The sequence below is a fragment of the Carlito syrichta genome, unplaced genomic scaffold, assembly GCF_000164805.1.
Source record: "Carlito syrichta isolate Samal-C Ts95f unplaced genomic scaffold, Tarsius_syrichta-2.0.1 Scaffold303986, whole genome shotgun sequence".
Classification (NCBI taxonomy): domain Eukaryota; kingdom Metazoa; phylum Chordata; class Mammalia; order Primates; family Tarsiidae; genus Carlito; species Carlito syrichta.
In genome coordinates this window covers 483906-499652 of record NW_007248082.1, presented here as the reverse complement: position 1 = coordinate 499652, position 15747 = coordinate 483906, and the positions used below count along the sequence as shown (strand labels likewise).

At 39.6% G+C, this 15747-nt stretch overlaps 1 protein-coding gene across 3 annotated transcripts in view; it reads right to left on the bottom strand.

Annotated features, from left to right (window-relative positions):
- The window catches only part of KDM3B (lysine demethylase 3B), a 63066-nt gene extending 47899 nt beyond the window's left edge, over positions 1 to 15167 (bottom strand). Inside the window, exons 1-6 of one of the 3 annotated variants that reach the window (XM_021713002.1) lie at positions 15124 to 15167; positions 12751 to 12864; positions 11662 to 11767; positions 8874 to 8998; positions 5873 to 5947; positions 2580 to 3179 (exon numbers count right to left, since the gene is read on the bottom strand). In XM_021713002.1, coding sequence (XP_021568677.1) covers positions 2580 to 3179; positions 5873 to 5947; positions 8874 to 8998; positions 11662 to 11767 — 906 coding nt within the window. In that variant the 5' untranslated portion in view covers positions 12751 to 12864; positions 15124 to 15167. Of the gene's footprint in view, positions 1 to 2579; positions 3186 to 5872; positions 5948 to 8873; positions 8999 to 11661; positions 11768 to 12750; positions 12865 to 15123 lie in introns of those variants that run through there. The other 2 variants (XM_021713003.1, XM_021713004.1) reach the window with 2 other exon arrangements.
- Between the last annotated feature and the right edge of the window lie 580 nt (positions 15168 to 15747).

Here is a 15747-nt window from a genome sequence, read left to right as displayed (position 1 = left end):
GACCTGCTGGGCTCCAGCAATCCTTCTGCCTCAGTCTTCCAAGTAGCTGGAACTACAGGCATGCGCTATCACGCCCGGCTAATTTTTTGATTTATTGTAGAGATGAGGTCTCACCTGCCCAGGCGGGTCTCGAACCGGCAGACTCAGGCAATCCACTCACCTCGGCCTCCCAAAGGCGCGGGATTACAGGCTGAGCCACCGAGCCCGGTCAAACTAGTCCTTAAATATGCAAGAGGAGTTACATTTGGGCTTTCCTTGAAGGCAGCCCACCTATGGTTTACCTAAAACTGACATCTACTAGAGATTACTTCAGGGCATTTTAGAGTTAAAAAATTAAAGCTCATTTTCTTTTTCTTCCCATTAACCAATAAGCACTGACTCAAACCCCCTCCCCACAATAGAGAAGAGAATAGAAAGACACAACACTGAGGTTTTGCTGTTGTTTCCCTAGCAGGATTTGGCCAGAAGCCTTGACACCTGCATGACTGCAAAGAACCAACATGGATAGCTCATGTTTCATTCCTAAAGCCACCCTTTAAAAATAAATACAAACATGAATGAAAAATAATTTGGTCTTTCATTTTTCCTTCAAATGATTAAATTTCAAATCCTTTTCTTATAAGAAAGTGATGACAAACTGATTTCAACCCAGTTTTTAGGGCAAGAAGTTTCCTGTTGTCTGTGTCCCTATTTAGATTAGGCATCATAATGAAAACATTCATTTCTGTGTTTTAAAATCATATCCTAGGAGAAGACTCAGGTTGAAACATTAACAAAATGACTGATACAGTCACAGAAATTTCTCCAACATGTTTCAAATACCTTTGAATCTGATTTCATCTGTTCAGCTTTGCTACTCCAATAATAGTAGCATTCGATGAATCACTTCTTGTAGCATGTAAAATGTGGTCTATTTTGTAAGCCCATTTACATTCACACTGTCTTTGACATGGAGCTGATTTTAAATAATGCAGGCACTATGTGACTTACACTGGAAATCCCCTAAGATCCTTACCTGGTTCTCTTGGGAACGCTGATCAACTAACAGAGGACAGACCATGAATAGTATGAAATTTACATTTACAGGCCTTCTGCTTTTTTGTGTGGACATTTCATCTCCCTCCCCATCCCTGCACATAAGGGATTAACAATTTTCATCTGCTGGGGAGGGGAAAAAGATGAAATGTATTATATCTGTGTTTTATCTTGCATTGTTATATCTGAAATGATGCTACTCTAGGATGTGAGCTCCTTCAAATAGGGATTTCAATTCTTATATTAATATACAATGCTTAGCACACAGTAGTTTCCTATATATAATTTTAAAAAGTCATTAAGCATTTCACCTTTGTTTTTCGTTTTCTAGCTTGAGTTAATAGCCCTTTTGGTAACCAAAATTAGGTAAAATGACTGTACAACTGATTTTGATATTGTTGTAAATTTAGACTGGGAAGCCAACTTGATGTTAACCTTTATTTATTTGTTTGTTAATTTATTTATTTATTTATTTTGAATTGGAGTCTCGCTCTGTTGCCCAGGCTGGACTGCTGGGCTCAGGAGATCCTTCTGCCTCAACCTTCCAAGTAGCCGGAACTACGGGCACGCTCTACCACACCCAGCTAGTTTTTTTGATTTATTGTAGAGATGAGGTCTTGCCAAGTTGCCCAGGCTGTTCTTGAATTCATGGGCTCAGGCAATCTCCACATCTTGGTCTCCCAAAGTGCTGGGATTACAGGCTTGAGCCACCATGCCGGCATGTTAACTTTTATTAAAGGCCAGGCACAATGGCTCACACTTGTAATCCCAGTGTTTTGGGAGGCTAAGGCAGGACGATAGCTTAAGGTCAGGAGTTTGATTCTTGGACAACAAAGCAAGACCCTGCGTCTCTACACACACACACACACACACACACACACACACACACACACACACACACACGTATTTAACAAAAAGTCCATTTTAGCCACAGCATAGACATATCAGATAAAGAACATAGTAAACTGGATACTACTGTGATTAAACCCACCAAGTGTTCCAGGTAAAGTTTAAAAAGATGAAGTTAGAGAGGAAAAAAAACAAAAACTTTTTATGGCCATATCAAATGACATGAAAGTAGCCCAATCTCAAGGGAAAATATCACAGAATGTGATCAGCTGAAAACAGTAATGGTAGCTTGCACACATAGCCTTTATTACAATGTTCACTATTACTAACTGTAATTCATTAACCTTGCCTCTCATAGACCTGGTGGAGGCTCAAACACTAATGTGAACCAAAATAGGTCACTGAATTTTAAAAGATTCTTCACTAGATCTATTTTAATATTTCTTTAAGTTGGGTTATATAACCAATTTTTGATTAGCCCAATCGTTAAGTGACTTTAAAGAGCTGATAAAATTATCAAAATACATATACATTTGCCCAATGAGCAGTAAAAGCCTATCCAGAGAATACACTTTAAGCACATCTCAGAAATACTCTTTCCCTGGGGCATTTGAGATGTTTTTTAATGTTTTGGCAATAAAGAAGGGTGAAAGAGTGAACCCAAATCTTGCAATTCTGCCCCTGAAACAACTCACCTCTCCTGAGGCCTGCGACCAGCTGCCTTTCTGTTTTTCCGGCCCAGTCCCTGCTGCAAGGCCAGTGTCTGAGATCCTCACCGTGGTTGGGGTGGAGCTGGCGGTAGTGATCACAGCTGCTGAAGCTACCAAGCCCTGGCCAACTTGTTCCAGTGTTTTTCCTGCCTCTTTGCTTTCGGCTCCACCCACCTCTGGGGCCAAAGGAGTCTGACCTGTGGCTGTGGAATATGGAGTGAAAGGTACAGGTGTGTCCCCACCTACAGGCTCATCCTGTACCACCAGAGTCCTGCCGTTTTCTTTGGTGTAAGTGGCAAAGCGAATGTTGCGATTAATCTGGGGGACAAATGTAGATGGTGGCTGCTTGGCTCTCTGATCCAGCCCTGGCTCTCCACTGGCATTTCCTCCTTTCCAGGGCCCTCGGCTTGCCTCACCTCCATCGCTCCCATTACTGTCTACTTCACCCCTGTCTCCTTTTAATTTCTTTGATGCAGGGTCACACCCAGAGTCCGAAGCACTTTTCCTCCTCCGGCCATCTTTCCCCTCTATGCTCTCTCTCTTCTTCTTTCCTTTGGAAGATTTTACTGCTTTTAACGTACCCCCCTACAAAACAAAATTCAAAACAGATTCATTACAAGGGACCTTTCATCCTGTGAAAACCATAAATTATTAGCTCTTTCCCATCTCTAGAAGTAGGCAAAGCAGGCACAGATTGCCGAGTTCCAATGCCTGCACTAATATATCCCCTTTGTCAAAAGCTCCAATCTTCTTGTGACTCAGTTTATACATTCAAGATAATAGTTCCTAGAGGTTATCCCATTTGGCAAAATTTATATTAAATAAAAAAATACTACTTCCTCAAATGGACTTTTGAGGGTTTTAACAATTTGTGACATTTCTTTCATAAAACAGACTACTAGAGCTAGACTGGGAGCTAGCTCATTTGCTGCTTAAGGAATTAACTTGCTTTATTACATATTTATCTCCTTGCTGGACAAAAACTTGTATTTCAAGTATTGAGATAAGAAATCTCCCCAACACTTGTGAGTCTGACCAAAGGAAAAGTGATCCCAATAGAGCCAGGTTTGGACTGCTCATATACACTGTAAAAACTCAATCTCCAGACTTTATTTCAAAGCATTAGACAGAGTAAAGGAAAAAGAGCAGGCTACCACAGGCCAGATGGCCAAATCTCTTATTTCTTCTAGTAATTTCAGACTATCTCAAGAAATCTTACTTGTGCCTTACTTGAGAGGCCAGACAACCTAAGATGACACAGGATTAGAAGGGACAACTCCCACCTTTGAATAAACTCCTTCCTTGAGAAGAATGAAGGGAGAGGGGCAAGGGATGCAGTAAACATTCTCTCGAGAAATCTTTGGGCAGCAATGATTTATACTTAGAACATTTTTTTAGATCAATATTCCATGATGCAGATATTCATTTTAGCTTTCACATAACTTTCAGAAAGTTTTATTCAAATATGTGTTGCAGTGGTAATTAGTGACACATGTCATTTAGTCATTAATATTTACCAACTTAATCTGCTCTTACTGTCTTTGAATACCTATAGATTCTTTGCAGACCTCTATCTTTATAATCATTACTATAGCTGTTAAAATGGAAACTTTTTTCAAACTGTATATTTCTTCTTGCCAGTTCTAGTTTCTGTATTTTTCCTTTCTTGCTACCTTCATGTCTATCCTTTTTCTTTTAATTTTCTTCTAAACACTTAAACAAAGCTCAAGGTATACTTCTGTTTCCCTCATACTCCTAGTAATATTATCCAAGTTTCCAAACCTTTCATTCAATAACTGCTTCTGTTTGCTAAGTAGTATTTTCTTTTGATCCTTTAAAAAAATCTTTTTATCCTTTCTTTAATCTATCTCTATTACCACCTAGTTTCAGTGTTGCGAATCAAAGTACTATTGGTGAAATCTGTCCTTTTTTCCTTGTTCATTTACTCATACTCACACTTAAAAGATGAGCTGATCATGGAACTCTAAAAAAGGTTACTGTAAAACCTGGCAGAACTGTCAGAAATAATTGTACTTTGCTAGCCAAGAAGATAGTCACATCACGACAATGCCAAAAAGAGAATAACCAACATCTGCTGCTAAACCACAAATCCCACCTCTAACTCATTCAGCCAATTTGCAGGGCCTGGCTCACAGCAACCTCCTGTCTTCCCTAAACAACAACTTATATGTAAGTCCTACCTACAGTCAGCTACTCACACGTGGGTAAGAAGCCTAGGACATTGACACCTGTACTCTTCAGTTATAGGTGTTCAGTTGAACAGTATCTGGCATACAACAGGTACTTAATGAAGGAATAAAGTAAGGAAAGGAATAAAAAGGGCACCCAATACAACATCAAAGTAACAGATGTTTTCAGCCATGTAAACACAATAAATAGGAAAGAGACCTTCCTATTTGTGGTAATACAATATGTAGTGAAGAGCTATTAAATTTAATCTTATTTTTTTCCTACTCTAATCTTGGTTTATCAAGAATGACTGGATAAAGAAGATGAGGAAGAACTATACACTTAGCAGGAGTGGCCAAGACAGCAATATTGCCAAGGTGCTAAGCTACTATTAAGAATACGGGGACAGTTGGCTTACTAAAGGAAATCCATACAGAATTCCTTGATTAGTTCAGACAGATTTATGATTTTTTTTTTTTTTTTGCTATAATAATTCTGAATGAACCAAGAGTTGGCCTGGTTCATAATAATAATGGAGTAATCCACTGTGTGCTGAGCACTGAACTAGGTACCTGTTGGAATTGATTCTACTTGGGAATATAGAATTTCAGACTGGCTTGGAGCTCAATGCCACCTAATGGAAAAAAAAAGAGGATATAGCTTCTGCTTCATTTCCTGTTACAGGGTAAGTCATGAATACTACTATTGTTTATTGTATTTTTAACTGTCTACTATATCTATCAAATATACTTGCCTTGACAAGAATATAAGAAGATATGGTTAGGACTTGGATTTTAAAACAACTAGAGAACATAGCCATGATTAAAAGCGTTTGCTCAAACTAAGTTTTTTTCTTGAGACTATTCCCTCCTTTTTTTTTTAAAGCAGGATTTATTGAGAGGATACAAAAGCTCCCAGAGTGGGAAGGGACCCGAGAGGGTTGCCTGAGACTATTCCCTCTTAATCAGAAAGATTGCAGAAGAGCAAAAAGTATACAGTGGCCAGAGCTGAACAACTCAAAAGGCATTTTATGGAAAACACACATGCAAGCTCATAAGTCTGCTCAGAGACTCAGTCCATTACTATACCTCACTCTGAGGTGTTGAGTTATCCATCAGCATCACATGGATTAGTCTGGGATCTACCGACTTGATCTCACCACTCTACAGTAGGAGCAGGATAGCAGAAAATATGAAAAAGGGGGAAAAGACATTTAATGTCATGTCCATCAAGACATAATTATGTAACTTCCTAATCAATGTAATTATCTCTTGATTGATTCTACTTCCCTATTAGAATGTGGAAACCATTCAAATATTTAAGTGCATGAATGAAAGGACTGAGTTCAATGTTCAAGTGTGTCCTTTAGAGATGTTATTCAAATTCTGTATCTCTGAGACCTTCGTATCCTATATTATGAGCATATACATACATTATGAAAAAAAAGTTTCAGAACAATCATTAAAAGAATCACTCTTGGCTAGGCACAGTGGTGCTGGTGGTAATCCCAGCACTTTGGAAGGTGGAGACAAGAGGATTGCCTGAGCCCCTAGGTTTAAGGGCAGCCTGGAAAACATGGTGAGACTTCTTCTCTACAATAAATAAAAAAAATTAGCTGGGCATGGTGGTGCACGCCTGTAGTTCCAGTTACCTGAAAGGCTGAGGTGGAAGGATTGCCTGAGCCCAGCAGGTCAAGGCTGCGGTGGCTGTGAGCGTGCTACTGCATTCCAGCCTGAGTGTCAAAGTAAACTCCAACTCAAAAAAAAAAAAAGAATCACTCTCCTAGTAAAGTATAAAAATTGTGGGGATAGCAATTTAATGAAAGTGTCAAACTTGCTGTGCATAACCTATGACCTAGCATTTACACACATAAATATTTATTACTAGGCTGGGCATGGTGCCTCAACCAGTAATTCCAACACTTTGGGAGGGTGAGGTGAGAGCCCAGAGTTCAAGACCAGTCTGGGCAACTTGATGAGACCTCGTCTCTACAATAAATCACAAAAATTAGCCGGGCATGGTAGTATGCATCTGTAGCTACAGTTACTTAGAAGTCTTGAAGGTGGAGGGATCACCTAAGCCCAGCAGGTCGAGGCTGCGGTGGTCATGAGCATGCCACTGCACTCCAGCCTGGGCGTGAGACTCCAACTCAAAAAAAAAAAATTTATTACAATAAATACTATAAAAGGATATTCAAGAATGTTCACTGTGGCATTATATATATTAGTGAAAATACTGGAAATGACTTAAATGTTCATCAATTTTAAATGAAATTAGTTATAATACATCCATTCAGAGTAATAGGATGTATCTTTTTAAAATTTTTTTTTTTTTTGAGTCAGAGTCTCACTCTGTCATCCAGGCTGGAGTGCAGTGACATGCTCACAGCCACCGCAACCTCGACCTGCTGGGTTCAGGCAATCCTTCCTCTTCAGCCTTCCAAGTAGCTGGAACTATAGGTGTGAGCCACTATGCCTGGCTAATTTTTTTGATTTATTGTACAGATGCAGTCTCACGAAGTTGCCCAGGCTGGTCTCGAACCCCTTGTCTCAGGCAATCCTATCGTCTCGACTTCTCAAAGTGCTGGGATTACAGGCCCTTTTTTTTTTTTTTTTTAGTCAGAGTCTCACTCAGTCACCCAGGCTGGAGTGGAGTGGCATGCTCGCAGCCACCGCAGCCTTGACCTGCTGGGCTCAGATGATCCTTCTGCCGTATCCTCCCAAGTAGCTGGAACCACAGGCACACACCACCACACCTGGCTAATTTTTGTGATTTATTGTAGAGATGAGGGCTTGCCAAGTTGCCCAGGCTGGTCTCGAACCCCTGGACTCAGGCAATTCTCTTGCCTTGGCCTCCCAAAGTACTGGGATTACAGGCGTGAGCCACTGCACCCAGCAAAGGCAGATCTTTATATTTACATACGAAGATGTTCATGATATACAATTAAGTTAAAAAGGTAAATTATATAACTATATGTATTACATGACCTATTTGTTACTAAAGTGTGATTTAATATAGTTATATATCATATAAATACATAATATATAAATATTATTATACATACAAACATACACACAGAAACTATTTGGAAGAATATGGAATACATAGCAAACTGTTAATGGTATTGCAGGGTATTTGCCTAGGGGGAGGGGCAGTCTTCACTGTCTACTTTATGTATGTACATGGTTTGAAAAATTTTTTTCTTTTTTATTTTTTTTGAGTTGGAGTCTCACTGTGTAACCCAGACTGGAGTGCAGTGGCCACTCCCAGCCACTGCAGCCTCGACCTGCTGGGCTCTGGCGATCCTTCTGCCTCAGCCTTCCAAGTAGCTGAAACTCCAGGCGCGTGCTACCACGCCTGGCTAATTTTTTTTGATTTATTGTAGAGATGAGGTCTCACCAAGTCACCCAGGCGGGTCTTGAACCCGTAGGCTCAGGCAATCCACTCACCTCAACCTCCCAAAGCGCTGGGATTACAGGCTGTGCCACCGAGCTCAGCTTGAAAATTTTAAAGATTTATAACTTTAATAAATTTTTTAAAATGTAATAAAGAAATAAAAGCACTTATGCTTAGATTATACATCATTGCCAAGGGCAAGTCTGAAATAAGTTTGAAGAAGTCATAAACACATACTTGTTTGCCTAAACAGTCCTCCAGGTATCTCTAGATACTATATTCTTTCTGTTTATTTCAGTAGAAACAATTCACTTTTTTAAGCATCTCAGTGGCAGAAGTATTACAAAAGCAAAGGCAAACTGACTAGTCTTTTAACTACTAACATTTATGAATATGATAATACCATCGTACATTTGTATATTGTATTATATATTTCAAAGTACTTGCAGATATATTATCTAAGTACCTAAAACAGTGCTGTGAGATCAGTGGGAGCTTACATATTTATCTTTAATTTATAGATGAGAACAGTGAGTTTAAGAAAGCTGAACAACCTTTCTTGGGTCATATAATCATTAAGCAATAGAGTCAGGGATGGAACCCAAGTCTTCTGACACACAAAGAAGTGCTCGCTTTGTCTATACCATCCTTTGTAAGGAGAAGGATGAACCTTAGAATAACACAGAGGCTCACCTCAGTTACAGACACCTCCATAAGGCGGGTAATAGAGTCTTGATGGCTTACAACACCATAGAGCCACCCTTCTTCTCCCTCCGGCTGGTATACTTTGACCCTGTGACCTTGAACACTGTAGGGCCCTAAAGGAAAGATCAGTCAGCATTGAATATTTTTGGCTAAGCTAAATTTCATAATTGTTTCTAAACACGAAAGAAAAATTGTATAACAAATATTTGACACTTTTAGTCCCCATGTAGAGAGTTGAATAAATGAGCAACTCCAGATTTACCATACTCAGTAATTTAAAAACAAAACACAAATGGTTTTGTCCAGCGATCTTTGGAAATTCTTCATTTATTCGAAACTTCTTTAGAATCTCCATTACCCTCCCCTCCGCTTTTCTCAATCTTCCAATTCTGGAAATAATATAGGAAGGGAAAGGAAACTTAAAAAATCAAAAACTACAGGTAGTATAGAAATATAGTCAGATACTTGATGTGAACATGAAAAAAGTATGAGGTCACTAAGTTGAGTGTGCTACTATGTTAAATGACCATAGGCATGACATATGTCCGCTTATACTCTGCTATCTGACTTTAATAACAACAGTGGGTAGAAAGTTCCATTTATGAGGTTTTCAACCTTTGCACTAATAATAGCCTGAACAAATATAGCACCTGTCTTCCTAGGAACACAGAGTTTCAAAGATATTACTTTATCAGCAGGTAATGTTACCCTGCAATTTCAGCTAGCCCTCCAAGGACAGTTTCTCTCTCCCACATATCCTTGTCCATTTAAGACTACATCATTACTAATTTTAGATTATTCTCTCTCAAAGTTATAACTAAGCTTCCTTAATTTATCTATATACACTCACATACATTCCCACCTTTCCTTCTGTTCATTCATGTTTTTCTCTGCTACCAATTTTTCTTCACATTCTTCTGTCCTATATTTCCTTGATTATTAAACATCATTTTATCCTGATATCCATCTTTCCCAAGAGGTCAGTTTTCCTACCTTTATCTGTTTAGATTTATTTTGACAAAAAAGAACCAAAGACACTATTTCACTGAAAATAATGATTATCATGAGGCCCAGAAAGGGAGTAGATGAGTGATATAAAGGGAAGGATAAATGAAGCAAGAGTCTACCCTTTGTGTAGAATCTTGGTGAAAACCTGCATCTGAACTTGAAAGCTAATCATTTTTTCATTTTAAAAAATAAGACCTCATTAATGTGAATAAGGCTGTGAACGCATTGCTTGATGAATATACTTTGCACTCTAAGTTGTTATTTGCTGGTGTTAACAGTCTTTAGTTCTTTTATTTTTTTAAGTCCAGATCTTACTCTGTTGTCCAGGCTAGAGTGCAGTGGCAGAGTCATAGTTCACTGTAGCCTCGACCTCCTAGGTTCAATCCTTCCATCTCAGCTTCCCAAGGAGCTGGGACTACAGGTGTGTGCCACCATGCCCAACTTAATTTTTTATTTTTATTTTTTGTAGAGACAAGGTCTCATTATGTTGCTTAAGCTAGTCTCAAACTCCTGGGCTCAAGAAATTCCCCCAACTTGGCCTCCCAAAGTGCTGGGTTTACAGGCATGAGCCACCGGCACCCAGCAACAGTCTCATTTTTGAGAAACTTGCAAATAGTAGATTTTCTAACTCATGGCTATACTCTCAGTACTCTATCTAGTACATGGTAAGTACTTATTGCCTTAGCCCGCGAATTCAAGACCAGCCCGCAGGTTCGAGACCAATCGGGGCAAAAAAAAAAAAAAAAAATTAGCCAGGCGCAGTAGCGCACAACTGTAGTTCTGGTTGCTTGGAAGGCTGAGGCAGAAGGATTGCTGGAGTCCAGCAGGTTGACAATGGGGTGGCTGTGAGCATGCCACTGTACTCTAGCCTGGGCAATAGAGTGAGACTCCAGATAAAAAAAAGAAAGAAAAAAGGAAAAAACTCAACTCAAAATAAAACTGTGTGCTATGAAATGTAGAATGAGGAGAAAATACTGGTCTGAGTGAGGATCCTATTTTTCTAGTCTATTCTAGAGATCCAGTTAACTGGAGATACTCTTTTTTTTTTTTTTGAGTCACTCTGTTACAAAGGCTAGGGTACAATGGCATGCTCATGGCCACTGCAGCCTCAATCTGCTGGGTTCAGGTGATCCTTCTGCCTCAGTCTTCCAAGTTGCTGGAATTACAGGCATGCACCACCACCCCGGCTAATTTTTTGATTTACTGTAGAGATGAGGTCTCACCAAGTTGCCTAGGCTGGTCTCGAACCTGTGGGCTCAGGTAATTCTCTCACCTTGGCCTCCCAAAGTGCTGGGATTATAAGCGTGAGCCACTGTGCCAGGCCTTGGAGATACCCTTTTTTTTTTTGTTTGAGTTGGAGTCTCACTCCATCGCCCAGACTGGAGTGCAATGGCAGCTTCCGTCCACCGCAGCCTCAACCTGCTGGGCTCCGGCGATCCTTCCGCATCAGCCTTCCAAGTAGCTGGAACTTCAGACGCGCGCTACCATGCCCAGCTAATTTTTTTATTTATTGTAGAGATGAGGTCACACCAAGTTGCCCAGGTGGGTTTCGAACCCGTGGGCTCAGGCAATCAATCCACTCACCTCAGCCTCCCAAAGCACAGGATTACAGGCTGAGCCACCGAGCCCAGCTGGAGATACTCTTGATTCTACTCACAAAAAGAAGATTATGCACAAATGTTTAAAGTGTATGTTGTCCCATTTAATCACTCAACATTTATTATTCACCTGATTCAGAGTTCATGGACAGAAAACTACCTATTCTTACCTCGGCTAAATATCTCTTGTAGCTTCTGGTCACTGATCAAAGCATTAACTGTTTCTCTCAGTGCAGCATGTTCCAAAAGAATCTGGTTTTGGCTATCTGTTCCCATCTGGTAAAGATACAAGAAGAAGAAAACTGAATTTTAAAATGAATGGTAATAACATCTAACCAGATGAGAAAATCATACCCTAGGGAGCTCTGTATCAACATTTATCAAAGTCTATCTACAGAACTCTAGTCTCATGAGATGCTCTGCAAAAATTAAGGACACCAGGATCAATTAGGCTTAGAAGATATATATCTTATATATCATATAGGAAAGAAACCTATTCAGGCCAGTGTTTCCTGTATTTATCTGACCACAAAACATTTTATTCCTTGTAAATCTTTTTGCTTATTTTGGCCTATGCCCAACAATGACTTGATTTGAGTGTTATCTCATATAAACACTAGGATTATAAAGATGAATAAAACAAGGCTGCTGAGAGGCAGTGATTTCTATCAACAAAGAAATCATCACTAATATCTCACAGAACACAGTTTAGGAAATGACAGTAAAGCTTGCCCTCTCAATAAGACAGTAAAGCTCTTAGAAGTCTTATTTTTAAACTTCAGGCAGCAATCCTTACAAGTGAGAAATAAATAGTATCTTTCCTAAATTCTGAAACTACAACTCCAATGCTAGTTTATTTAAACTAATAACTTATCCCTTTTCTTTTTTCCCTTTTCTTCGTAACTAATTTCATGCTGCTCAGAATCAGCTCCAACTCTTCCCAGTCTACCTGGCCACTAATGTAAGCATAGGCAACCTTGGACTCAAGTTATAGAAGCAGTCACCTCAGAATAGCTATCTCTTCTGAAGAGACCCTTAGATTAAGGGGCCTTATGTCCTGAGTGGTTTCAGGGTGGTGGTTTCAGTCACCAAACGTACTTTTCAAGGGAACAGAGAAACTTTAAAAAGTATAGGGAATTTATTAGAGAAAGTAATAAAAGAAATGCTGAAAGAAAAGGGAAAACACTCATATTCATATCAACAAAAAAATTGGTAAGGAGAGAAATAGTAGACTCCAGAGTAGGGCAAGTGTTAAGTACCTGAAACAGATGCAACCCATTAGCATCTGACAGGAACCGAAGCTCTCGATCTAGAAGATATTCTACTGGAACCACAGAACCCAAACCCAGTTTATCTACTAGGGGAGTGAAAGTCTGTGAAGTACAATGATAAGAAATTGATTAGAATTTTAAAATGAAAATAAATAACAATTCAAGCAAATCTCTAACTCAGAGAAAGTAGCCACTGTTGTTATATCTTTCATCCCAGTAAATACAGATAAGCTAAAGCATAGATCCTTGGAAACATTCCCAACCTGGCATCTATCCCCCTAATAATCATAGAAAGCAAACGAAAGCAGAAAGCCAGCTCAATACTCTAATTTGCTAAAAAGGACAAGAGGAATGAGAAATTCACCTCATTCTCCCTAAGGATCTGACTAATCTTCTTGTCAGGCTTCAAGGGAGCTAAATTACAGTAAATTCTCAGAATAAAGGTTACACTGTTATCATCTCTAGACCTCTTGAAACCTTTGTGAAATTTATAAAATAATCACTGGTATAAATATGCATGGGTAGGTTCATATTACCATTTCATAAATAGTCTATAAAAGTCATGCAGAGACCCCCGTATCCATTTTTTAAAGTTTCCACTAAAAGGTCAACTGGAAAATGGCCTTAAAAACAAATGAAAAGGGGCCAGGTCTAGGGGTTCAAGCCTGTAATCTCAGCACTTTTGGGAGCTGAGGTGGGAGGAGTGCTTGAGCCCAGGAGTTTGAAACCAGCCTAGACAATATAGTAAGACGTCATCTCTACAAAAAAAATTTAAAAGTTAGCTAAGTGTGGTGGCACATGCCTGTAGTCCCAGTTACTCAAGAGGCTGAGGTTGTAAAGATCACCTGAGCCTAGGAGGTCAAGGCTGTGGTGAGCCACAAGTGTGCCACTGTACTCCAGCAAGGGTGATAGAGTGAGACTGTAACTCATCAAAAAAAAAAAAAAAAACACAAAAAAACTCCCCCCAAAACCAAAAAACCCCACACAAATGTAAGGCTGGGTGCAGTGGCTCATGCCTATAATCCCGACAAGCAATCCTGACGCAGGAGGATTGCTAGAGCCCAAGAGTTCAAGACCAGCCTGGGCAACATAGTAAGACCTTTCTACAAAAAAGAAAAAGAAAAAAATTAGCTGGAAGTGGTGGCATGTGCCTGTAGTCTCAGCAATTAGTGAGGCTGAGCAGGGAAGATTGTTTTAGCCCAGGAGTCCAAGACTGCAGTGAGCTATGATCATGCCACTGTACTCCAATCTGGGTGACAGTGTGAGACACTGACTCAAAAACAAATGGAAGAAGACAGTTTGTAAGTGATGATAAGTACAACCAATAGATAAAAAAAATATGTGTTTTGGTTATTAGTTATTTAATTTGGTTAGCCACAGGAAGACTAGGATTAAAAATAAATGTTGGCTGGGCTCGGTGGCTCAGTCTGTAATGCCAGCACTTTGGGAGGCCGAGGTGAGTGGATTGCCTGAGCTCACGGGTTCGAGACCCACCTGGACAACATGGTGAGGCCTTGTCTCTACAATTAAAAAAAAATTAGCCGGGCATGGTAGCGCGTGCCTGTAGTTCTGGCTACTTGGAAGGCTGAGGCGGAAGGATTGCCAGAGCCCAGCAGGTCGAAGTTACAGTGGCCAGGAGCGTGACACTGAACTCCAGTCTGGGTGACAGAGTGAGACTCCAATAACAACAACAAAATTTAAAAATGAGATGTTACCATTTATACCTATACTTTGCTAATAATGGATACTCTCACAATTTTTTTTTTTTTTTTTGAGACAAAGTCTCACTCTGTTACCAGGCTAAAGTGCAGTGGCATGATCATGGTTCATCAAAGCCTCAACCTCCTGAACTCAGGCGACCCTCCTGCCTCAGCGTCCCAAGTAGCTAGGACTACAGGCATGCATCACCACACCCAGCTAAGTTTTTGGTTATTGAGGAGATGAGGTTTCACCAGGCTGGTCTCCAACGCCTGGCCTCAAGCAATCCATCCTCAGCCTCCCAAAGTGCTGGGTTTACAAGCGTGAGCCCTTGCACTCCACTACAATTAAACTTTGTAACATTATTTTTTCTCATTATCAAAGATTTTAAGGATTATAAACATTGTTTCAAAACTTTGCTCTGAGAAAACACTAAAGGTGCAAACATTCTTTAATATCAAATGTCATCTAATAAGTTTTAGAGGACACAGGAGAAAAGATTTCTCCTAATTTCTGCTTTGGTATCTTCACATTAAAAGTGTGTTAAGGACAAAGTATGTGTGGTTTTTGGGAATTCTGAAGAGTTCAGCTATTGAATAAATACCATAGTTACAGTGTAGTAGTAAAGCTCAAGTATGTTTCTGCTCAATAAAAGCTACTCACCAGGGCTGGCCACTGTGCAATTGAGACTCGAGTGCCCTGTAGAAGGACTGGTTCCTTTCGGGGTGCCCATACAAGTGATCCTTCCAGCAGAAGCACAATAACTTCTTCAGCATGAACTTTAACCCAGGAGTGTTGCTTCCAGTTACAGCCATCAAATTCTACAAAGATCTGCAAAAAGAGGTAAAAAGCAGTTTGGAAGTCACATTTGGAAAAATCCCACACTATAACATACACAAATACAAAGCTTCTAGTTTTCACTAACTAGGAATAATTCTACTAACTTGTTTTTAAGTTCTTTTAATGGATATCAATAAGAACTGATTTTACTTCAGAGCCAGGAAGCTGGTCTTAGATCCATACTAAAAATGGGGAACAGAATTAGGAGACATAACTTATTTACAGTCACTCATTATTTTTTGTCATATCTCTACTGAAATGTGCAATTCTTAGTTTCCAATTTATATCTATACACGCTAGGTGGAAGTTTACTATGTATAAGGTATTATGCTAGGTTCAGGAGTACAGAGGGGAATCTGGCCCACTTCTGGTCCTAAAGAGCTCACAGTCTAACAAGAAGAAAAAATTTTTTAATGTTTTATTTTAAAGGAAGATTAATTTTTTTAT